The sequence below is a fragment of the Aulostomus chinensis genome, chromosome 23, assembly GCF_037954235.1.
Source record: "Aulostomus chinensis isolate RoL2024-O1b breed Wild chromosome 23, RoL_Achi_v1.0, whole genome shotgun sequence".
NCBI lineage: Eukaryota > Metazoa > Chordata > Actinopteri > Syngnathiformes > Aulostomidae > Aulostomus > Aulostomus chinensis.
Window position 1 is genome coordinate 929691 of NC_141342.1, and position 25739 is coordinate 955429.

The 25739-nt window shown below is 45.4% G+C and overlaps 2 protein-coding genes across 2 annotated transcripts in view; one reads left to right on the forward strand and one right to left on the reverse strand.

Moving 5' to 3' along the window:
* The window catches only part of tmc3 (transmembrane channel like 3), a 76269-nt gene that overhangs the window by 6130 nt on the left and 44400 nt on the right, over window positions 1-25739 (forward strand). The window contains exon 3 of the mRNA XM_086195683.1: window positions 13786-13861. Coding sequence (XP_086051809.1) covers window positions 13786-13861 — 76 coding nt within the window. The remainder of the gene's footprint in view (window positions 1-13785; window positions 13862-25739) is intronic.
* On the reverse strand, window positions 19649-22107 carry LOC147239100 (uncharacterized). The gene is made up of 6 exons (XM_086196310.1): window positions 22082-22107; window positions 21788-21961; window positions 21246-21375; window positions 21055-21152; window positions 20567-20703; window positions 19649-19769 (listed from the first exon to the last, which is right to left on the reverse strand). Exons 2-6 carry the CDS (start codon window positions 21818-21820, stop codon window positions 19649-19651), a joined length of 519 nt encoding a protein of 172 aa, XP_086052436.1. The 5' UTR covers window positions 21821-21961; window positions 22082-22107.

A 25739-nucleotide genomic window follows, 5' to 3' on the forward strand; every position in this document is an offset into this window, starting at 1 on the left:
TTTTAAGTTTAAATCGGTCAGATTTGACCGGAACATGACAGGAAGTCAACATGACAGCTGATAAACTGTGGTGTTTGCATCTGCGAATTTATCAAGATCTAGAAAAAAATTGAACTGTAGAATACAAGCTGAACAACATGTTAATCTGATGAGATTGAGGAGATTTGTCTCCTTGCTCCTAAACCGTCTGTTTTAGTCTCTTCCCTCAATTCCATCTCGTGCTCACAAGGTTTGCAATACCAGTGAACCTGCCTCTTGGGTGATGGGGGCAGACTTTCTGATTGGTTTGCTGAATGTTTGACCAAAACACACCCATGAAGTGATGAAGGCACATGGACACAGCTCAGGCTCTAGTTCCTACATTTCAGTCAGCACTTGTTCTGAGGTGAAATGGAGACATTTGTTTCTTCTAGAATGTATTATGTCATGATGCTGTATGTGACCATAATCCCTGCATTTCTTTTATTTACCAGACTTGTCACATAAAAAAACTAAGCTAAAGCTTTATAGTCCAATCGTCACAAGAGAGTAAACCAGCTCCTCCTGTCCTTGTTAAAAGTCACAAAAATATGAAACATGTATAATCAATGTCAATTCTTAATTGTGCAGCCACCATCATGGAAATTATTGCTTTTACTAGTTTGCAGTTATGTGTTTAATTTTCTGATGCATCATCACCTGTACGGCATGGGCTGCAATTGCAGTCAATGCGAAGAAACTAACAAAACCTGTTAAAACCACTCATATTAAAAGAAAATGAAATATGAGTTGTTATTGCAGAGGGAGTAATCTCATACATTCAGTTTGAGATTAAAGGGTCTAAAAACGCAGACTTGCATCCCATAGTTGATGATGGTAATAAAATCTCGGCAGTAATAACAAACCGCCCATATAAAACCTGTTATCCATGGCCCATACTCAGCACATCTTTGAAGCTCTCTATCTATTCTAGCTTTATTTTCTCATCCTGTACCAGTTTTTTGAGTCTGCTTAAATGTCGTTAAATATTTGAACACAACCTTTGGTGTTTTCCCCAACTAGCTTCTTTGGAAATGTTAATTTCCATCAGCATTTAAATACATTGGAGAAATTTCGATTGTGCGGTTAGTAGAATCAATACAGTCGTCCGATTCTAGTCAATATAGGCTGCAGCATTTGGGACCAGCTGGAGAGTGTTTAGGGACTCATCAGGACAGCCAGATAAAAGGGAATTGCAGTAATCCAGCCTTGAAGTGACAAAAGCATGGACTAGTTTTTCTGTGTCTTTTTGAGACAGGATGTGTCTGAACCTAGTGATGTTACAGAAATTAAAGAAGGCAGACCTGGAGATTTGCTTTATGTGGAAGTTAAAGGGTGGATCCTGATCAAAGACAACTCCCAGGTTCCTTTCAGTAGTGTTGGGGGCCGGGGTGATGCCATCCAGGGTACCTATCTCATGAGATAAGGTGTTCCTAAGGTGTTTTTGGCCCAATTCAATAACTTCAGTTTTGCCATAGTTCAATAAAGGGAAATTATGGGTCATCCATGTTTATATTTCCTTTAGACAGGCATCCAGTTTAGTCAACTTTTTTGTTTCATGTGGATGCATTGATACACAGCTGCATGTTGTCCGCATTACAGTTAAAATTAATCGAGTATTTCCTTATTATGTAACCTAGTGGAAGCAGATACAGAGTGAAGAGGACTTCTCCAAGCACAGACTCTTGTGGAACACCATAGCTGATTGTAGTTGTTTTAATGCCAATGACATGTTCCAGTGTCTGTAATAAGATAATGGTATCAAAAGGTCAACGGTATCAAAAGCTTCACTAAGCTCTAATAAGACCAGCATAGAGATGAGTCCCTCATCTGATGCCAGTAGGAGGTCAGTGGTAACATTGACTAGTACTGTTTCTGTGCTATGACGAACCCTGAAATCTAAGAGACAGGTGGATGGTGTAGAGGAGGAAATTATGTACTAAGTTCATGAAGGTGAATGGAAGAAAAGCTATCCAGGCATTTGTCTGGGCTTACAGCGGCTTCTGAGGTTATAGCTGACGTCATGTCACCTGATGACAGGAGGAGAAGAATTTTCTATCTAATGAGTAGAATTTTTTTTATCAAAAAATTCATGAAGTCATGGGAAACAGGAATTCTGGGTTCAATAGAGCTGTGGCTCTCTGTCAGTCTGGCTACAGACCTGAAGAGAAACCTGGGGTTGTTCTCGGGTTCCTCTATTAATGCTGAGTAGTAGGCAGCGCTAGTTTTATAAAAGGGCTTTCCTACAAATTTTAAGGCTATCTTTCCAAATTACTCATGGCTCTTTCACTTTGGAGGAGCACCATATCCTCTCCAGTTTTTGAGTTTTTTGTTTAAGCTGTAGGGTTTCAGAGTTGTACCACGATGCTTGTTTTCTTTGATTCATAGTTTTATTTTTTAATGGGGCTATAGAGTCCAAAGTTGTTTGTAAGTTGCCTGTTGCCCTCTTGATAAAATGATCAATTTGGGAGGGACTATGGTTGACAACAGTGTCCTCTGATATAATAGGACATGACACTGAATCTAGTGCCAATGGAATCGCTTCCTTAAATCTAGCTACAGTGTGATCAGGCAAACATATAGAAACTACAGTTTTCCTTAGTGGTGTGTAGTCGATTAGTACAAATTCAAAAGTAGTTTATTGATGGTCAGATAAAAGTGTGTTCTGTAGAAATACGACTAGATGCCGGGGAAAAAGTTTAATTCCACAAATCAGGATGAGGTCGGCGGTGGGGTTGCGACGGTGAGAGGGTTAATGTGCAAACTGATGGAAACCAATTGAGTCTAGAAGAGAGATAAATGCATGACCTAAACTGTTGTTATCAGCGTCTACATGATATTGAAATCACCCACAGCAATGACTTAATCCGTTTTAAGAACTAAACTAGATATTAATTCTGAGAATTAAGAGCTTCAAAGTCCAGAAGTAACAGTTCATTATCACTCTCCTTCTCCTGAAGAGAGGCAGGTGCGAAGTAAAATGCATTCCAGCACCGTCCATCTGATAGAAGGCAGGTGTACTGTCCCCTTTTTTCCATCACTTTGAGTGGTCTGGAAAACTTGTTCTGTGTTTTAGGGAGACTACCAGGCTTCTTCACCCACACATATAACCCACATGCAACGGAAAATTCCTTGTGAACTCCTTCCATGGCTTCCCTTGGCTTGCAGACTGTCCTTCAGGTTGCGATTGAAGCATTCAATTTCTCCATTCGCTCTCGGATAATAGACAGATGATTTTCAGTGTATGATGCCTCTGTGTTGGAGAAATGTTTCAAACTCGTGACACAAATTGAGAGCCGTTGTCTGAAACTAGCTCTGTGGAATCACCTTCTCTGCTGAAGATTGTAGATAAAAACTGTATGACAGTTCTAGAGGTGACCCATGGGACAAAGGCTAGCTCAGGCCATTAACTGTGGTAATCAATCAGTGTCTATGGGTGCTTTTTCAAAGGGCTCCGACCTGTTTAGGGTGTACCTTGCCTCTCGACCGAAAGCTGGTGGAATAGGCTCCAGCCCCCCCTTAAGACGATAAGTGGTAGAAAATGGATCTTGTAGTGAGAGTTTGTGTCGAGTTTGAAGAATGGCTGTAGGTTTGGAGTCAGGTTTTAGATGACTTGGGCCATCTGGAAATGAGCAGTTCTCGCTGTTTAGTCTGCACAGGTCAGGTCGGGAGGAACTGCATGCAGCTTTGAATTCAGTTTTGATAACAACTGTGAGTGCAGACGTAAGTGCTACTTCTATGTCATCTTCCAAACTAGGCTCTGAGCTTGGCAGCGGGGGTCGAGATAAACAGTCAGCAGTAATGTTCTTGCGTCCCGGTTTGTACTAGATGTCATAGTTGAAGGACAACATTCTGGATGACCACCTGGCTATCCTCATTCCTGGTCTACTTTGATCTTTTGAGGAAAGCAGTGTGGTGAGAGGGCTGTGTGGTGTGAAATGTCTTCCCCATAAGTAAGTTTTCCACTTTTCTGTGGCCCACACACACCCTAGGCCTTCCTTTTCAACTATAGAATATTTTTTCTCTTCCTTGGTGAGTGTGCGTGATACAAAAGCAACAGTTCTTTCTGTGCCATCTTGTTGCATCTGAGTGAGAATGCGCCAAGCCCATAGTCAGCTGCGTCCTTTGTGACAACAGTGTGCAGTTCTGGGTTGAACAAGGAGAGTGCAGGGCTGTTCAGTATGAGTCCTTTAACAGCCTCAAAACTCCTCTGGGCCTCAGGTGTCCATGTGACAGCATCAGCTCCTCGCGGGAGGGCTCGCCGGGGTTCAACAACAGCAGCTTAGGGTATGAATTTTGAATACCATGAAAATTGATACCTGAGAAATTACCTCAGCTTCGACAGGTCAGCTGGTGGAGGTGCTTGTGAAACAGCAGTCACATATGAGACATCAGGCTGCAGTCCTTTAGCTGACACTCTGTGTCCAAGAAAAGACAGCTCTGATTGTTGAAGTTGCATTTTGAGAGGATCAGTTTGAGACTGGCATCGTCAATGCGGCAGAGCACAGCTGTCAGCCTTTCTTCATGTTCCTCCGCTGTTGCACCTGATATGATAATATCATCAAGGTAACATTGGACCCCCTTTACACCTTTGAGTATGGATGACATCATCCTCTGGAAACAGCCTTGGCCCAGATGCAAGTCCAAATGGTACCCGTTTGAAGTGAATCAGTCCATCATGAGTGATGAAGTTAGTCAAGCTGTGGCTGTCCTCATGTAGTGGCACTTGGTAATAACTGCCCTGGAGATCGAATGCGGAAAACAGTATTGCTCCTCTCAGTTCAGTGAATATTACCTCTGTGTGAGGTAGTGGAAAGCCATCAACTACAACTGACTTGTTAGATTGTCTAAGGTCTTTATCTTTGTCATCGTCCTCCACTTTATCTGGTGGGTCCGGGTCGCGGGGGCAGCAGCCTCAGCAAGGAAGCCCAGACTGTCCTCTCCCCAGCCACTTCAAACAGCTCTTCCGGGGGAATCCCGAGGCGTTCCCAGGCCAGCCGAGAGATATAATCCCTCCTGTGTCCTGGGTCAGCCTGGGGGCCTCCTCCCGGTTGGGCATGCCTGGAACACGTCCTGAGGGAGGCGTCCAGGTGGCATCTTTACCAGATGCCCGACCCACCTCAACTGACTCCTCTCGACATGGACAAGGAGCCCCTCCTGAATGACTGAGCTTCTCATCCTATCTCTAAGGGAGAGCCCAGCCACCCTGCGGAGGAAACTCATTTCGGCCGCTTGTATTCACGATCTCGTTCCTTTGGTCATTACCCAAAGCTCATGACCATAGGTGAGGGTTGGAATGTAGATTGACCGGTAAATCGAGAGCCTCGCATTCTGGCTAAGCTCCCTCTTCACCACAACGGACTGGTTTAGCACCCGCATCACTGCGGATGCCACCCCAATCCGCCTGTCAATCCCCCGCTTCATCCTACCCTCACTCGTGAACAAGACCTCAAGATACTTAAACTCCTCCACCTGAGGTAGGACCTCCCCCCCGACCTGGAGTGGGCAAACCATCCTTTTCCGGCTGAGGACCATGGCCTCAGACTTGGAGGTGCTGATTCTCATCCCAGCCGCTTCGCATTCGGCTGCAAACTGTCCCAGCAAGAGCTGGAGGTCGTGGCTCGATGGCGCTAAGAGGACTACGTCATCCGCAAACAGCAGAGATGACATCCTCCCGCCACTGAACTCGACCCCCTCCACCACCCGGCTGCGCCTAGAAATTCTGTCCATAAAAGTTATGAACAGAACCGGTGACAAAGGGCAGCCTTGGCGGAGTCCAACCCTCACTGGGAACAAGTCTGACTTACTGCCGGCAACACGGACCAAACTCACACATGTGGACTGGTTGGGCAAACTCCCATACCCCCTCCAGCACCCTAGCGAGGGTGAAGAGCTGATCCACAGTTCCATGGCCGGGTCGAAAACCACACTGCTCCTCCTCAATCTGATGTTTGACTATCGCCCTGACCCTCCTCTCCAGTACCCTGACATCGACCTTATCAGGGAGGCTGACAAGTGTGATCCCCTGATAGTTGGAACACACCCTCTGGTCCCCTTTCTTAAAGACGGGGACCACCACCCCAGTCTGCCACTCCAAAGGCACCGCCCCTGATGTCCACGCAATGTTGCAGAGACGTGTCAACCAGGACAGCCCCACAACATCCAGAGCCTTGAGATACCCAGGGCGGATCTCATCCACCCACGGAGCTCTGCCACCGCGGAGTTGCTTAACTGCCTCGGCGACTTCTGCTCTGGAGATTGGACGACCCCCCCTCCCCCAAGCACTCCCCAAACTCTGTCTCCTCCATGGAGTATGTGTTGGTGAGGTTGAGGAGTTCCTCAAAGTACTCCTTCCCACCACCCAATTATCTCCCCAGTTGACGTCAGCAGCCTCCCGTCCCCACTGTAAACAGTGTGGGCAAGTTGCCGCCTTCCCCCCCTGAGGCGACGGACGGTTTGCCAGAAACTTTTCAGAGCCGACCGACAGTCGTTCTCCATGGCCTCACCGAACTCCTCCCACACCCGAGTTTTTGCCTTGGCGACCACCATGGCTGCACACCTCTTGGCCTGCCGGTACTGGTTGGCTGCTTCTGGAGACCCACAGGCCAGCCATGCCCTGTAAGCCTCCTCCTTCAGCCTGACGGCTCCCCTCACCTCTGATGTCCACCAGCGGGTTAGAGGATTACCACCGCGAACGGCCCCAGCAGCCTTACGGCCACAGCTCACAGCAGCCGCCTCGACAATGGCAGAGCAGAACATTGCCCATTCGGACTCAATGTCCCCCACCGCCCCCGAGATGTGGTCAAAGCTCTGCCAGAGGTGGGAGTTGAAGATCTTTCTGACTGATTCTTCTGCCAGGCGTTCCCAACAAACCCTCACTACTCGTTTGGGCCTGCCGGGTCTGCACGGCGTCTTCCCCTGCCACCTGATCCAACTCACCACCAGATGGTGATCAGCTGACAGCTCAGCTCCTCTCTTCACCCGAGTGTCCAGAACATGCGGTCGCAGGTCAAATGATACAACTATAAAATTGATCATAGACATGCGACCTAGGATGTCCTGGTGCCACGTGCACCGGTGGGCATCCTTATATTCGAACATTGTGTTCGTTATGGACAAACTGCGGCTTGCACAGAAGTCCAATAACTGAACGCCACTCGGGTTCAGGTCGGGCCTGCCGTTCCTCCCAATCAAGCCCTTCCAGGTCATGCTGTCATTGCCCATGTGAGCGTTGAAGTCTCCCAGTAGGACAATGGAGTCCCCAGCCAGGGTAGCATCCAGTACCCTTTCCAAGGACTCCAAAAAGGGTGGTTCGGCGCATACACGCAGACCACCGTCAGGACCCGTTCCCCGACCCGAAGGTACAGGGAAGCAACCCTTTCGTCCACCGGGGTAAACCCCAACGCACAGGCAGAGAGTCTAGGGGCAACCAAAAAGCCCACCCCTGCCCTCCGCCTCTCACCTGGAGCAACTCCAGCAAAAGTGAAAGTCCCCTCTCAAGGACTCGGGTTCCGGACCCAGAGCTACAGTATGTGTTGAGGTGAGGCCGACTATATCTAGCCGGTAATGCTCAACCTCTAACACCAGCTCCAGCTCCTTCCCCGCCAGAGAGGTAACGTTCCATGTCCGAAAAGCCAGCTTCCGTGCCCGGGGTTCAGACAGCTGAGGCCCCCAAAAACCAAAAAGCCCACCCCTGCCCTCCGCCTCACACCTGGAGCAACTCCAGCAAAAGTGAAAGTCCCCTCTCAAGGACTCGGGTTCCGGACCCAGAGCTACAGTACGTGTTGAGGTGAGGCCGACTATATCTAGCCGGTAATGCTCAACCTCTAACACCAGCTCCAGCTCCTTCCTCGCCAGAGAGGTAACGTTCCATGTCCAAAAAGCCAGCTTCCGTGCCCGGGGTTCAGACAGCTGAGGCCCCCGCCTTGGACTGCCAACCAAGCCACATTGCACGGGACCCCTCTGGTTCCTCCTATGGGCGGTGAGTCCAAGGGAGGACGTGCTCGTTCCACCTTTTCAGGCTAGGCCGGGCTGGGCCCCACAAACCAAGGCCCGGCCACCAGGCGCTCGCCTTCAAGCCCCTACCCCAGGCCTGGCTTCAGGGCGGGGCCCTGGTGCCCCTCCGGGCAGGGTACACATAGCACTTGTTGGCTTCTCTGTGAGGGGTCTGTTGTAAGGTCTTTATCTTTATTTGTCATTGTAACAGGTACAACAAACGTAAGTGCAGTCCGCATAAAGACTTGGATCTGGTCTGTCTTTCCTTGTGGTGACCACTATGGGTGAAATCCATTCAGAAGACTCTACAGGCTCTATAACATCCTGTTCTATCAGTTTCTTTTACTCCTTAGAGACTGCTTTTTTTGCTGAAAAAGGCAATCTGCGAAAGCTTCTGCTGTACTGGCTTTACATTACTTCAATCTGTCTTCCCTATCTTGAAAGCTTTGGTGAGCATAAGCGGTACCTCCAGTGGTAATTGCTCTCTGATGCGTGCTGAATTAGTTTTCTCCATGATTTGATCATGTATCATCTCCTCTTCCATAGTCCCAAACTGACATGTTATAACAAGCTCTATTAAAGCAACAGCAGACTTGTCTGTAGTCTCACCAGGACATTGGCTTCGTTGTCTGAAGCAGTAACGTTCAGCTACAACGTTAACTTGTGGTATGAGGAAATCCTCTATGGCTTTTAGTGCCGTGTTGTACTAATCTTCAGCGACCGTCAATGTGTAGAAAAGTCTCTGATCTTCATCGCCTTGACAATGGATAAGCAGTGCATGCTTTCTTGCATCCGGCAGATCCAACTTAGACATGGCCAGCAAGTAATTTTCAAAGCTCTGTAACCATGTTTTAAGCGGTACTGATAATGGTCTGATGTTTTGCAGAAAAAGTGGAGGCTGGCTCAGGTTCAGGGCCGCCATCCTTGTTGCCAATATGTTGTGTCGCTGAATAAACAACGTGTATATCTTTACTCCACTTTATTTCACAATTTGTACATTGAAATTCTTTATTGAAGGTAAACTCCCTTGACATGAACCATCTTGTTTTCAAGGGGGGTCCTTAAAACACATATCAACAAACTGAAAAAGACAGAGATACATACATTAACAGGTACACATAACCACAAACATTTATTCACACACCCAGGCATCAGCCACTCCCAACATACCATTCACAAGGAGTTAGTAATACAATTAAAAACAGGAACAAGATGTTTTAAGATGAGCAAGTAACAATGACCTAAAAGTATGAAAGGAATAGATCGCAGGGAGTTGGGCAGGTTGTTCAGGTCAAGGCCCCAAGACCAAATTCTTTGGAGATTTATGGAACAGCAAAAGAAAGACATTGACCACGTCTAAGTGGGTATGAGGATGCTAAGGTATTGCTTTAGATAAGATGGATAGTTGAAAAAAATTCATTTAAAAATAAACTGTAGCCAGTGAAACTACATTCTAGAGTTAAGTGGGAATAGGTCCAGTGATTCATACATAAAACAACGATGAGTATGGACACCTCAGAATGAATCTGCCCAGACTATTACAGACAACGTTCAGAGGTTGCAAATGGGATTCAGAAGTCCATCCATCCATCCATCCATTTTCTACCGCTTATTCTGGAAAGGGTTGCAGGGGGACTGGAGCCTATCCCAGCAGCCTTCGGGCGGCAGGGTTCTTCCTGGACGGGTCACCAGTCCATTGGAGGGTCAACACATATAGACAGACAACCATTCACATTCACAGCCATGCCTACAGTCTATTTAGAGTATCCAATTAGCCTAGTCCCTGATTACATGTCTTTGGACTGTGGGAGGAAGCCGGAGTACAAGGAAAGAACTCCACACAGAAAGACCCTGTGCTCGAGTTGGAACTTGAACCCGGAACCTTCTTGCTGTGAGGCGACAGTGCTGACCATTGCACCACCGTGCCATGGGATTTAGAGGTATTTTGATTAAAAATATCAGAATAGTCAATTATAGGAAACACTAGCTGTGAGACTATTCATTTTCTAAGTTGAAGAGTGAAACAATTTATGGAGAGATATAGTATGCTCAAACTGGAGTTAACTTTTAAGAACAGAATTAATATGAGACTTAAAGGAAAGTTCAGGATCAAGCCAGACACCCAGGTATTTAAACGTGTCAACCTTCACAAGAGGTAATCCATCATTAAAGTTTAAACTCAAATCATTACTTGTGCAAGTACTATATCTGGTACCAAACAACATACAGCAGGATTTTTTTTTTGTTCAGTCGAGTGTTTTTGTTGTGAAACCTTTGTGGGACTAAGTTAAACTCAGACTGTAGTGAACTTTGATTTTGTGATAACTCAGAATTTGATGTGTGATTAGCAGTATCATCAGCATACAGATGAACATGATGATCAGAACAAATTTCTGGAAGATAATGAATCAAAATTGAAAAAAAGTAGAGGACCTAAAGTGGAACCTTCAGGAGCACCTTTTTCCATAACTACATAATCAGATTGCATACCCTTAAATAGAACAAAATGATGTCTGTTGTGTAAATATGCATTAAACCACAGTAAAGCCTGTTTAGATAAACCATTGGAGTTGAGCTTATCAAGGAGTAGGTGGTGATCAACCATGTCAAAAGCTTTGGTGAGATCAGTGAAGATTTATCTGGTGCATTGACCATTATCAAATGTGGAAGATACATTATTATGAAATAGCTGTAATAGTGGAGAAGTTTTGTCTGAAGCCAGATTGTGATTGTGACAGAATATTAAAATCACTGATGTACAGAGATAGCTGATTAAAATTTAATTTCTCAAATGTTTTATACTTTGAATGTTGAGCTGATATCAGTGCTTCTGGAAGGACCGAGATTACTACTTCATCCACTTCCACGCCAGAGCCAGTCTGAACAGCTGGAACTTTGCTGCCCTGGTTGATGCCTTTCTCCATGGCCTGGCAGGGTACATTGAGACTAAGCTGGCCTCTCTCAAGGTTCGCTCCACTCTTGACAGTATCCAGCTAGTCATCTATCTTTACCCCCACATCCAGGCCTGTAGATGAAAGACATCAGGGGGCTTCCCACCACTGGTTGTCAGTCCAGTTCAGGGAAGGCTCCACCAGTTAAACCTGAGCAGATTAGCAGATGTCTGAGCCAATGCAGTTGGGCCGCACCTCCCTCACCACTGAGGAACAGGAACTTTGATGCTGCTCCAGCCTCTGTATGTACTGCAGGAGGGAAGGCCACTTTGTGTCAACCTGCTCAGCAAAAGCCAAGGCTCATTCATAGTTGGGGAGATACAGATGAGCTCATCAACACTACCTCCTCACACCCAAAAACTGGTTCTCAAAGCATGACTTCTTCTTCATGATGGTCCCCATACCCTGGCAACCCTGACAGACTCTCGTGCCGATGCCGATATCATCAGTAAGGGGTTTGCCTTGCATTTGGGGCTCAGGCGGGTTCACGTGCCTCATCCAGTTACCCTTGAGGGTCACAAATTGGGGACAATCACACACCAGACGACCCAGGTTCCCATGCTCCTTCAAGCAATCACCTTGAGATGCTCCAGTTCCACACCCTTCAATATTCTGACCTGTTGCTCATCCTGGGTTTTCCTTTGTTCTGCTGACGTAACCCCCACACTGACTGTGAGACCAGATCCATCCCTTGGTGGAGAACATGCTGCCACTTCACCTGCCTCAAGCACATCTCCTCATCCCTCTGTTTTACATACACCTCTTCATTGCCAGAAATCTGTGGGATGTCTTCTGAATACCACAACTTCCATCAAGTCTTCAGTAAAACAAAGGCCACCTCTCTGCCACCACATTGGCCCTATGATTGTGTCATTGACCTCCTGCCCAGCAGCTCCTTATTCATCAATGTGGAGAAGTGTGAGTTCCATGCTTTGTCTGTTTCATTCCTGGGGCAAATTGTGGCTAAAGGTAACCTCCAGATGTAACCTGCAAAGGTTTCTGCAGTCACCTCCTGACTCTCATAAACAACTGCAGAACCTTCTGGAGTTTGACAACTTTTATTGTTGCTTCATCCGCAACTACAGTTCAGCAGCCGCTCTACTTAATGCCCCCACCAGTTCCTCTACTGCCAACAAGGCATTCTAGACCCTAAAATCCAGATTCACCTCAGTTTTTATTCCCCAGATGCCAGACCGTGATCGCCAGTTTGTGGTGAAGGTAGATGCCTTGAACATGGGGGTGGAAACCGTCCTTTCCCAAAGGTCTGCCTCTGACCAGAGGCTCCACCCCTGTGTCCCCTTCTCTTGGCAACCATTTCCTGCCTGGTGGTGAAAAGATGGCTTGAGAAGAGTGGTGCATTGGTTGTAGGGTGCCATGGAACTCTTCTTGGTTTGAACTGACCAGAGACCTTGAATATATCTGCACTGCTGAGACAGAACTTGCGCCAGGCCCACTGATCCTTTTTCTTCACCTGCCTCCACTTCACTCTCTCCTATCATCTGGGGTCCTGCAACACCAAGCCTGATGCCCTGTCCCAACAGTTCAGGAAGGGAGACGAGTTTGCTGAGGGCCCTGCCTCTATCCTTCCTCCTTCATGTGTCATGGCACCCTCTCTTGGGACATTGAAGAGAGAGTGAGGGCCACCACAGAGGGTAAGCCTGGTCCCAGTGCCTGTCCAGCCAACTGACAGTATGTCCTGAGGTTGAAGGTCTTGCAGTGAGCCCATGCCTGCAAGCTCACCTGCTATCCAAGTTCTCAGTGAATACGAGATGTTCTCCTCCAACGCTTCTAGTGGCCCACCCTGGAGGAGGACACCCATGACTTTGTCAAGGCTTGCCCCATCTGCAACCAGCACAAGGCTTCCTCCAGGACTCCTTCAAACCTCTACCAGTCCCAAACCTCCTTGAACTTCATTCTGTGCCTTCCACCCTCCTAAAAGCTGTTGACCACTTCAGTAAGATGGCCCACTTGGTACCACTGTCCAAGTTACCATCGGCCACATCCTTGACAAATACAGGAAGCACAAGTGCTCCTTTTCTGAACATTTGGGAGAATCTCAACAGCTCTTGTCATGGCAGCCACACAGATACTTCAGGGTCAGACATTAGTTTACTGCTCCAATGATGAATTAAGCTACTCTCCCATCCTTTCAAGGTGGTTCTCCCCTTGCATAGTGAGTTTTTGCCCATTTATTTCATTGTGTGCATTTATTATGAATGTCTATATTGATTCGGATACTTAGAGTCATCTCACTGCGACTATTACTTTTTTTCCCCAAGGCCCAGATTACTGATTTGGCTCTTGTGATTGTGGACAAATATATATATTTTTATTTAATATGGGCATGTCCTTTTAAACAGGAGAGCTGAAAATGGGCTTGAGTTTGAAGAGGTTTGTCTTGTCTTGTTGTAATATAAATCCCTACCCTTCCTGTTCCTTCCCTTTCTATGCCAATTTATTCAACAAAAAATCTTCAACTTAGCTTTTGGTGGACACAAAATGCCATTAATGTTCTACATTCATTTCTCGTACTGAACATCTCCTGAGGAGGAATAGGAGCACTAATAAGAAAAATAACATGAGACTTATTTTTTATTTTGTTTTTGTAATGGCAGAGAAATTTAAGTACAAATAGCTCATTAAAATATTTTGTAAATTTAAAGTCTTGAGACCCTTTCAATCTTTACATTGATTTGAAGAATATTCATCAGCAAGTAATTGATCACTTGATTCTAGAAAAAAAGGGTAGGACCAAATCATGTGACATACATTTTATATATGTACACATACATATAAGTGACCCTGTGTGTGTCTTTCACAGGCAGGCCAGAGAAATTGTTGTGAGGTATGAGGGACGACTAACCAGGACCCGAGGCTACCAGACAGCAGGAGCTGATGTATGTATCCATCAACCATTTGTACTTCCAGTAGTTTGATTCATCATAGCACATGGCAAGTAACTTTTCACCCCAAAAGCATATTTTTCCCTTCAATAACTTTATTTTGAGCTCACTAATACGTACATTTTCCACTCCTGCATTACTTAATATATGAATCCTGAATGCAGAAAAATCCAGCAACATATAATTTACAGTAGCTGGATAGAAAAGATGTGAATTATAGTGAATGATGCATTGGAGAGTTTGTAAAAAGATACTGAGTACTGTATTCTTCCTTGCCAGACTGGTCATCCTGGATATCTAGAATCCAATCGTACTGGTCCTATTTGAAGGAAGCCATTTGGGCGTTAATCAACATTGTGGATTTATGGATATCAAGAACTGTATCATTACTGGTAAAATTGTTGTTAATTCCTCCTGTACACTATTAAAATATAAACCAACACAATCTGCTCTGAACTACTGAAACTGTAAAGTTCATAACATCAAGAAACTGTAACAAACACAAATTATCTTTTCCATAATTAAAACTTATTCCTGTAATTTTATAGGAGATCTCCAAAATATATTAAAATTATAGCAAACCAAATGAACAAGAATGCATTTTAAATTTATGATCACAAAAGTCATAATATTAAAGGGTTATGACTGAAATAAACTTTTAGCCCACAACCAGGAAGTTCACACAATAGGCTGAGTTTGAAGATGTACAGAACTTTCTGTTTGGAGTTTGCATGTTGTGCCTGTGTGGGTTCTCTCTGTGTACTCCGGCTTCCTCCCACAGTCCAAAGACTTGCAAATGGGGACTAATTGGATACTCTAAGTTGACCGTAGGCGCGGCTGTGAGTGTGAATGGTTGTCTGTCTGTATATGTTGGCCCTGCAATGGACTAGCAACCTTTCCTGGGTGTACCCCGCCTCTCGCCCGAAAGTTGCTGGGATAGATGGACTTGTGTAACAGGTATGGAGCAGACCCACTGTTTATACTGTGGCCTTACACCTTTTTGTGCAGGCCTGTGTGCAGCAGAAACTCCAAACAGCTTTTACCATTGCACTTTGCTGTTCCTCAGGATTAAGCAAATTCCTCAGTGAGGCGCAAGATAGCCCTGCATCAAGTACTTCTGTGAACAGTGCACTCCTCTCCGTTGTGTATTTGGAACACTCCATTATCACGTGCTGTACAGTTTCTTCTGTCCCACATTTACATAGTCCATTTTCATGTTTCCTAATATGAGCCAGTCGCCCTGCTAGTTTTGTGTCCAGACCTCCTCCTTGTCCTTATCACCTGTTCCCTACTGTTGTTCCCCAGCGTGATATTCCTTTCCATAACACTATTTTGTATATTGTAATAAAACCTTCCTCAGTTTTCCCTCTCCCATTCACTCTGCCACCTCCTAATCATCTCCTCTTTTATTATACTATGATACTCTGAGATCCCCAAGGCTACATGTGTGGGACCCACATGAAACCCACTTTGATTCTTGCCTGCTCTTCTTTATAGAGTGCAGTTAGCAGTTCACAAATGAGATCCAGCCTGACCTGCAACCTCCCACCCTGCGCCATCAGCGCAGCCGCTGAGTCCAAGTAGATAATTATCTAGTGTGGCCTCACTTCTTCCGCCCACTTTACTGCCCATATCAAAGTCACTAATTCTGACGTGAAAACTGAAACCCCATTTGACAGCCTTCTGCTCTGGGTGAACTGCAGGGAGGGAATTTGGACTGCAAACCCCACCTTTTTACTGTTTGAGTCCATGGAACCATCTGTGTACACCTGTAAGTGGTTTGCCCATTTCTCCTGCGTCCTCCCCCCTCACCAAATCCTCTGGGTCTCCTGTACCATCGTCCCTCATCCCCTCATCTATGTTGAAGTCAACCTGCACTCTTGGTAGCAGCCATGGGGGAACAGACGGCCTGACCACCACTGTACCCTCACGCAACCCACTCAAACCCATCTCCTCCTCCTCCACTCTTCTCCTGGTGACAAAGCTCACCCCTCCCCCACCTCCCCATTCCCAGCATTCCTCCAACAACTGCCTGCCTGGGTGGACTTGTTTGTGCCTATTTAGCTTAGCTACATAGTGCAAGGCTTGCTTCCTTCTCTTTAACACCAGTGGTATCTCCCCCATCTCCACAAGCAAGGCTGGGATTAGTCTTGAGCAAAATGCACCACTAAACACTCAATGCTTTGGCCCCTTCCCTGTCCAGTATTGCTAGGTTTGTTTTGGCTGCAGCTCCATCTGCCAGGCATCCATAGTCAAATGCAGAGCCAATCATGGCTCTGTATATCGTCAACTGTGTGTGCCTGTCTGATCCCCATGTGCTCCCAGCAAGCATCGCATCACATTTATAACTTCCTCACATTTCCTCAGTTTTTTCAGTATGCTTTGTCACTCTCTTCAAAAACAACTCCTGGAAACTTAAACTCCTTAACCCTCGCAAGTGGCTTGCCATAAATATACAGCCTTAGATCTCCATTCTTCCTTTGATTAGTACAAATAACAAACTTAAGATTTTTCCACGGATATATTGAACCCCCATTTCTCAGGCCAGTCTGCTACTTTGTCCAGTGCCCATGTATCTTTTCTGTTAAAAACTAAAGATTCTACCCTCCTTTCAAGATTGCCTCATCATCAGCAAACAACAATAGCCCAAACCCTGCCCCCACCTCTTGGAACATATCATTTATCATAATGTTTAATACAACTGAGCTAATAACATTCCCTTGAGGAGTACCATTGTCTATCCCCACTATTTCTGACAATGCTCCTGTGACTCTGACCTTTATGGTCCTGTTTTGCAGGAACACCCTGATCCAGTTCAGCATCTGACTTTGTATTCCAGCATTAAATAGCTTAACTCCCAAACCCTCTTTCTACAGCATGTCATATGCCTTTTTGATATCAAGGAAAATAGCTACCCCATCTACCAATCATCCCACACTGAATTTATGAGGGCTAGCATCTCTTCCAACATTACATAACCCAATTTCTTATACACCTCATACCCTAAACCATCTTTCCCTGAAGCTGTTTTATCCCCTTTTTGGACTGCTCTGCATAGCTCCTCCAGTGAAAAGTACTCATTACTGGGATCAGCGTTATCCTGGCTCACGTCAAGTTTGTTCATTAGATTTCTTATTACCTTGTTCCTCATCATAATACCCTTCTCCCCAATATTCACCCCACTATGCACTTCTTGGAACTTCTTCACACACGTATTTGCTTTTTGCATATCACTTGTAACAATCACTCCCCCTTCTCCTAGAACTAGGATACTTCTCCCCTTAACAACCCTTGACATCCTACGGATCACTACCCACATCTCCCCTCCTGATATGTCCTCCCTAAGTCCTCCACATTACCCCTGCCAACACTCTCTTGGCAGATTTAATAACTCTCCTGGCCACTGCTCTTAACCTCCTGTACTCTATTGCATTTTCCTGCACTGGATATTTTCTTAGCACCTGATAGGCTCTATTTCTTTCCCTTATTATTCCACCATCTTACATAGACTATTGTTCCATTCATTAAGTGTACCATTCTGTTTAACACTGTTCAGTCCCCTTTTTCACCTCTCAGCAAATTTATCCCATTTAGCTTCATAGTAATTTCATGGCCTAGGTCTTGTATCACTAACAAGGGCTTGCCAAATCCCACCACTTGCCAAATCCCACCCATATTCCCCCCAACCAGTCAAAGCAGAAGGCTGTTCCCATTGAGCCTGGATCTGCCTGCCTGTTAATAGGAAGGTTTTCGGCACCGCTGTTGCGGGATGTGTTTGCTCATGGAGAATTGTTGGATATAAATTCTTTGAAAGAGTGTGGTACTAGACCTCTCTACTTGTAAAGTGTCATGAGATAACTTTTGTTGTGATTTAGTGCTATACATACAATATTGACTTGACTTGACAACTATTAGGAAGTGGTCACTTCCTGATGTGTTTTTTTCAATGGATTCCCACTCCCCTTGCTCTGCTAACTCTGTTGATTCTATAGCCACATCAATGCATGATACCCTCCCTGTTCTAATATATCTAGTTGGCCTCCCACCATTCATGCACACCAACCCACACCTATCTATTAATTCCTCTACCACTTCTCCATTCTTATCCTTGTCTTTGCTCCCCTACATGTGCATTGAAATCCCCCTCCCATATCACTGGTTCCCCCACCTCATCTACTACCTTTTCTAATTCCTCCACACTGAGCTGCATACATGGGTTATAGAAATTAACCACATTCATCCTACCTCCCCCCAAACCTTCACTGCCATACACTCCAGGGAGGTTGTAAGTGCCACCCAATGATATTGCACACCTGCCCAAACAAATATTGCACATCCCCCTCCCATCCCTTCTTTATGATCTTATCATAAACTGTCTTAGTCTGGTATTACAAAATCAAGGCATGGCTTTAGTCATGTCTTTTGCACACATATTAGGTCATGCTTACTCTTACCAATATCAACAAATATCTTGAGCTCTTGCCCATTTGCAATTAAACTCCCTGCATTCCATTGCAAAATAAGGAACATGACAATTACCTTTATGATCGTTGTAGGAGCCGTATCACATTATTCATCTTTTGATTTGTTTGTCCTGTGGTTGCCATGGTGATTCACAGTGTCTGGGTCACATGGGCACTGGGTATGAACACCACAGGTGATATAGGGAGCTCAGTCATTGGCACACACGGAGAGCGAGGAGAGAGGTGTGCATGGTAGCCATAATTTTTGTTGACCGCATTCATTTCATTGCTTGTCATTCACTTTTGATCAGTTGTTGCTCAGTTACATTTTGCAAACAGTGCGCACGTTTAGGTCTTTTCTGTGTTTTGTAACCAAAGCCATCTGAGGAGCTGTTTACTTATTAAATATCAGAAAACTTTACCTGGACTCAGCATGCTTATGTAAGCAGCAGCGCCATCAGCACAAAAGAATTGAGGAGACGCAGTAAGTGCAGTGGTGTCAATCGGACAAAAGCCACATCACATCTGTCAAGGAAGACAGGTAAGCTACCTGTATATATGTGAGTGGGGAGGAAATCCGGATGGCATCATAAATGAAGTGTCTGTTAAATTGAATGGATGATGGATACTAGTCTGAATCAACGTTGTCTGTGTCGTTTGCTCCGTGCCCAGCATGACGTCTGCACTGTGTGCTTTATGATTTATTGATGTTTCAAGGAGGAACGCTGATGCTGATTTATTAAATTGATTGCTCTGATTGCGCATTGTTGATGGATTTAAATGTTTTTGGTTCACTGAAAACTTAATTTAAAAAAATGAAAAAAATGAGTCAAACAAATGCTCCCTCGTGCTCTAACATGGAGTCTGGAAAAAGGGAAAGGGAATACACTGAAAGGAGTCTGGTGAATAAAATCAAGAATTTGCAAAATGAAGGCAATGTTGTGAATCAAATGAAAGCTTTGATAAAAAAACATGAAAGAGCTCATGAAACAAAAAATGTGTTTTAGGTGAAACAATGTTTGGGGGATTTAAAAACAAAGTGTGAAACGGCCATAGTCTTACACAATGAATTGTTACCCCTACTGCCTGAGAGTGAATTCAAAACCCATATGGAATGGTTTTCAAGCATTTTGAATCACAGCAACACTTTTAAAAGGGAAACCCAGAAATGGATTAATAAAGCTGAACAAAAATGTTCTCTGGAGCAACAGGATTTACCAGAATTTCTACCAGCTGATGAAATGAGTGAAGCAATTGACTTTGAGGATGACATTAAACCAAGTGATTGTGCTTCTAACATTGGGAGCCACAAAACTTCTCAGTCACAATGCTCTTCCACATCTTCCACACGTTTAAAGGCAGAAGCCGAGCTGGCAGTCTTAGCCATGAGGAAAAAATGACTCAAGGAAAAGCATGATTTGGAAGAAGAGGAACAACACCTGCATAAAAGAAGAGAAGAGCACAACTTGAATACAGAAATTGCAGAACACATGGCAAAACTTGAAGTTCTCAGGATAAGAAGCACAAGAAGTGGGAAAAGAAAATCAAAGGCCTCGCATGAAATGAACACATATTTTGAAAGCGCACAACCTGAACAGTTGCTCAGTGTTAACACAGATGAATTTATTCCAAACCAAACTAAACCAAACACGAATATAAATAGAACTTCACATGAACAAAACTAAATGTAATTTCAAACGAGCCCAATCAACACACAAGTTTCACAACGACAACAAGGATTTGACACAGTGGATGCAGAAACCAGTACAGATGTTCTTGACCTCATGAGAAAACAAAACAAAATAACAACAGTGTTAATTCAACAGCAATGCCTCTCAGGCCTACCTAAGAGGGAGATTCCAGTCTATGATGGTGATCAATGGTGATGATCAGGGCAGCAAACTGCCTATTGTGCCAGTACAGGTCAAATCTGATAAAGGAACCAAAATTGTCATTACCTAGACTTTCTTGGATCAGGGGAGCACCGCTGTGTTTTGCACAGAGAGTTTAATGCATAAGCTCCACCTCACAGGGAGGAGGGGGCGCATTCTCCTCCGAACCATGGGCCAGGAGAAAGTCGTGAGCAGCAACATTGTGTCAAGACTGGAGATCGCAGTGCTGGAGGGGGACAACTTTCTCGAGCTGCCAAGAGCTTACACGGAGGAGTCTATGCCTGTAAGCAGAGGAAACATTCCTACTGAAAAGGACATTGAACGATGGTCACAGATTTTCTTACCATGGATCAATGCAGGAATAGAGCTGCTTATAGGTACCAACGTTCCTGAAGCACTGGAACCACTGGAAGTTGTGTGTAGTGTGAATGATGGACCATATGCTATCCATACTTTGCTTGGCTGGACTGTTAATGGTCCACTGACAAGAAACAGAGGAGAGACTGTTAGCTGAGAGCATCCACAAATAACTGTCAACAGAGTTTCAGTTGTTAACCTGGATGATTTCTGGCAGCAACAATTTAAGAATGACTTCCCCGAAAGCAATATTGATGAGCAACCTGCCGTGTCCAGAGAGGATCAAACATTTATGGAGTTTGTCAACAACACAGCAGAACTGGTGGAGGGACATTACCAGATTGGTTTACCTTTGAGTAACATTGACATCTTCCTGCCAAATAACAAGAGAGTTGCTGAGCAGTGTTTGTGCTATCTGAAAAAGAGTTTCAGAAGGACAGCATTTCATACAGAATATAACACCTCGATGAATTACCTTCTGGTTAAAGGCTATGCTGAGAAGGTGCCTGTGGAGGAGCTGGACCGTGGCGATGGAAGAGTGTGCTACATACCCCACCATGGCGTTTATTATCCCTCAAAGAAAAAGATCAGGGTCGTTTTTGACTGTGGAGTAAGTTATCAGGGGACATCGTTAAATACTGAACTTCTACAGAGCCCTGACCTTACCAGCTCGCTGATCGGAGTAGTGACTCGGTTTAGGAGGGAACCAGTAGTGATCATGGTGGACACTGAATCCATGTTCCACCAGGTACAGGTTCCTCCGAAGGACAGAGACCTCCTTTGGTTCCTCTGGTGGCTGAACAGGGATATGGAGCAATTACATGCTGAGCATAGGATGAAGGTTCATCTGTTTTTGTGCTACATCATCTCCCAGTTGTGCCAACTTTGCTCTCAGAAGGTGTGCTGAGGACTTTGGACATCACTACAGTGAGGAAACAGTGGACAAATTATTGCACTGCTTTTACATGAATGATCGCCTCGTGTCAGTGGCCACAGAGAAGGAAGCAGTGTTGTTTACAAGATCCTGGTCTCTTTGTGTTCAAGGGTGGATTTTCTCTCACAAAGTGGTTGAGTAACAGGCCTGGAGTGATGAAAATCATCCCAGAGAGTCACAGAGCAAAATGCATTGAGGGGCTAACCCTAACCCTGCGGGGTGTGGAATGGAACATCAAATCAGAGAAGATTGTATTTAAGGACAGACCACTTACCAGAAGAGGAATCCTCTCAGCCGTCGGTTCCATCTACGATCCCCTTGGAATGCTGAGCCCTGTGATTTTAACAGCAAAGAATATCCTGCGAGACCTGTGCAGGAGAAGGATAGGTTGGGATCTGTGCCTGTGTCAGTCTCAAAAGAGTGGTTGGAGTGGCTGCAGCAGCTGCATCTGTTGGACAAATCTGAGGTTAGCAGATGCATGAAGCCAGCAGGCTTTGGAGAAGTAAGCTCAGCCCAGTTACATCACTTATGTGACGCCAGTGAACACTGATATGGAGCAGTCACTGACCTGCTCCACCTTCGTGATGGGAAAGGCTCAAGTCACACCTTTAAAATGTGTCACAATCCCCAAGATGGAGCTTGTTGCTGCAATTATGGCTAGCCGTATTGATATGCTCTGGAGGAAAGAACTACAGATGGAGCTGTTGGACTCTGTGTTCTGGAAGGACAGTACATCTGTTCTAAAATACATCAGGAATGAGTCTTCACAGTTCAAAGTCTTTGTTGCAAACACAGTCTCCCAAATCCTCAAAGTTTCCTGTCCCGCTCAGTGAAGATATGTGGACACCAGCAGCAATCCAGCACACAGGGCGTCCATAGGTGTGAAAGTTGATGTGTTTGTTGCAGATCCTACATGGGTGTCAGGGCCTCACTTTCTTTGGCCTCTTGGGGGCCTGTTGAGCATCCATCGTCCATCCATCGTCATCTTCCGCTTATTCCTACACATTAAGGGTTGCGGGGGGGCTGGAGCCTATCCCAGCGTCAACGGGCGAGAGGCGGGGTACACCCTGGACAGGTCGCCAGTCCATCGCAGGGCCAACATAGAGAGACGAACAACCATTCACACTCACATTCATACCTACGGTCAATTTAGAGTATTCAATCAGCCTAGTCCCCAATTGCATGTTTTTGGACTGTGGGAGGAAGCCGGAGTACCCGGAGAGAACCCACGCAGACACGGGGAGAACATGCAAACTCCACACAGAAAGATCCCGTGCCCGAGCCGGGACTCGAACCCGGAACCTTCTTGCTGTGAGGCCACAGTGCTAACCACTGCACCACCGTGCAGCCCCCTGTTGAGCATGAAGATCTCAATTATCTTTTACCTGGCGACCTTGAGGTCAAAAGCGTTGCTGCAGTGGATGTTGTCCAGGCCAGGGAGGAGCCTGTAACCCACCTTATGGAGTACTTTTCCTCTTGGGAAAGTCTGAGGAAAGCTGTGGCATGGCTCTTTAGGATTAAACACTTGCTCATGTCCTGCATGAAGAAAAGAAGGCAATTACATCTGACATTTGCACAGTCTGACATCACCAAAGAATGACAGGCCACCTTTGTGGAACAGCAGATGAAAGATTTCAAGAGGACATTGGCGCAGAGATGTCTCACAGTGAAAGACCGAGACCAGGATGAGCTTGCTATCATCAATTCCTGTTAGGGGAAAAGATTTCCTGAAGAGCTAGCCAGTCTGAGGAAAGGGCAGCCTGTCAAGAAGTCCAGTCACCTGCATAAGCTCTGTCCACATCTGCAAGATGGAGTCCTGAGAGTTGGTGGTCAGCTAAGTAAATTATCTATGCCTGTGGAAAGGAAACATCAAATAATCTTGGCAAAAGATCTCCACCTTTCAGAGCTCTTACTGAGACATGTACATCAGGAAGTAGGACATGGCAGCTGTAACGATATTCTTTCTAAGTTGAGGGAGAGGTACTGGACAGCTGGTGCAGGTTCATCCATCAGGAGAGTATTGTCAAGATGCATCACCTGTCGCCACCTGAATGCTCTGCCAGTACACCAGCAGACGGTAGACTTGCCTCAAGAAAGGATCGTCCCAGACGACCCACCATTCACTCGTGCAGGGGTTGATTGCTTTGGACCCTTTGAGGTTAAGAGCAGACGGAGCATGGTAAAGAGGGATGGTGTTGCCTCACCATCGGAGCGGTTCACATAGAGATCACATCATCGTTGGACACTGACTCCTTTGTCAAGGCACTTATTCACTGCTAGGAGAGGTCAAGTTCGAGAACCGTGCTCTGATAATGGTACGAACTTTGTAATTGCAGAGCGGGAGCTGAAAAGGGCCATTAAGCAGTGGAACCAGTCGTAGATCCATGATGTCATGCTTCAAAAGGGAATTAAATGGAGCTTTAATCCATCTGCTGGTTCACATCATGGAGGAGCTTAGGAGCGATTGATATGATCTGTTCAGAAGGTTCTCAACTCAATTTTTAATGTTCAAACATGGATGAGGAAAGTCTTCATACAGTGCTGTGTGAGATTGAAGCCATACTAAACAGCAGGCCAATCACCAAAGCCTCCATAGGAATGATTTGGAAGCTTTGACACCAAACCACCTGCTACTGTTCACCAACATTACCACCAGGAGTGTTTGAACCCTAAGACATATATACACGTTGGAGGTGGAAACAGGTTCAATATATGTCTGATTTGTTCTGGAGGAGATGGGTTAAGGTAGGTGTCTCCAACCCGTCGCTCCCGAGCCACCAGTAGCTCTTTCCAAGTAGCTCGACAAAGGGTTAATGAATTGTACATAAATTTGAAAACTTGGTCACTCAGCCAACTGCCACCTTATATCCAATCAAATTCACAGGTGTTCCTCCCCCTTCTTACGCAAAGTGATTATTTGCCAATTAGTTGGCAATCAAACGTTGTGCTGCTGTCAATCTTGATGTGTCAGTGGTGATGTGAGATGAACAGCAGTCATGGCCGCAGGAGGAGCTAATATGAATAAGAGGCAAAAAACATAATTTCCATGAAGAATGGGAAACAGAGTTCTGTTTTACCAATGTCAACGACAAGTGTGTGTCTCTGATCCATGGTGCTAGTGTGTCGATCGGTAAAAAGTGTAATGTGGAGCACCATTTCACCGAAGTCCACAGCAACTTTTCATGGGACTTTCCTGCAGGTAGCAGTGTACAAAAAGAAAAAAGAGCTGAAAACAACACTTAAAAGACAACAGGATCTGTTCACCAAACCGACGAAGAAGGCCAATGCAGCAACAGAGGCTTTGTTTAAAGTGGCGCACATCTCAACGGAGCACAAAAAGCCCTTCACCGATGGTGGGATTGTGAAAGAGGCCATGACTCCTGTGGCTGAAACGTTATTCAAGGACCACAAAAGTAAGGCAGAAATTTTGTCTGCTATTGCCGATGTCCAGCTTGGCACTAATACTGTGGCAAGGAGAGTCTCTGCACTGTCTGTGGATGCTGCAAAACAGCTGGAGTCGGACATGTACAGGTGCAATGGTTCTCAATCCGGTGTGATGAGTCTGTTGATTCCAGTGATTCAGCACAGCTAGCTGTTTTCATTCACATGGTGTTTGATGACTTTTCCACCAAAGAAGAGTTCATGACCTTACTTCCACTGCAAACTACCACCAGAGGAATTGATATTTACGACGCAGTGAAGGACCACTTTGTAGAAAAAAAAGATCCCCATTGAAAAGCCAGTGTCTGTAACAACTGACGGTGCATCTGCAATGACAGGTTGTCACTCAGGATTTATTGCACACTGCAAACCAGATCCAAACTTTCCGAAGTTTTTGAACTATCATTGCATCATACGCGAACAGGCTATATGCGCAAAAGTTATGGGATTTGACCTTGTCATGGCGCCTGTTATTAAGATTATCAATTCCATTCGGGCAAAGGCAAAACAACACCGGAGCTTCAAGCTATTCCTGGAGGAATGCTCTGTGGAGTATGGGGATCTCCTCCTCCACACTGATGTCAGATGGCTAAGTCAAGGTAAGATACTACAGTGCTTTCTTTCATTGCTGGATAAGATCAAGGCTTTTATGGAGACAAGGGAGGATACCACCCTATTATCTGATCCAGAATGGCTGCTGGATCTTGCTTTCCTGACGGATGTAACTGAGAAAATCAACCACCTGAACCTACAGTTACAAGGCAAAGATTAAAAAGATATCTGAT

Excerpts from the sequence above, each read along its gene's own strand:
- LOC147239100 (XM_086196310.1), bottom strand. The coding sequence starts at position 21,820 with ATGGAACCGACGGCTGAGAGGATTCCTCTTCTG. Across the intron at positions 21,376-21,787 it reads CTGAGAGGATTCCTCTTCTG|CCACCAGAGGAACCAAAGGA; the intron begins GTAAGTGGTCTG and ends ATCCCTGTTCAG. Across the intron at positions 19,770-20,566 it reads TATTCCTGCATTGATCCATG|GTGTTGTTCCTCTTCTTCCA; the intron begins GTAAGAAAATCT and ends TCTTTTATGCAG.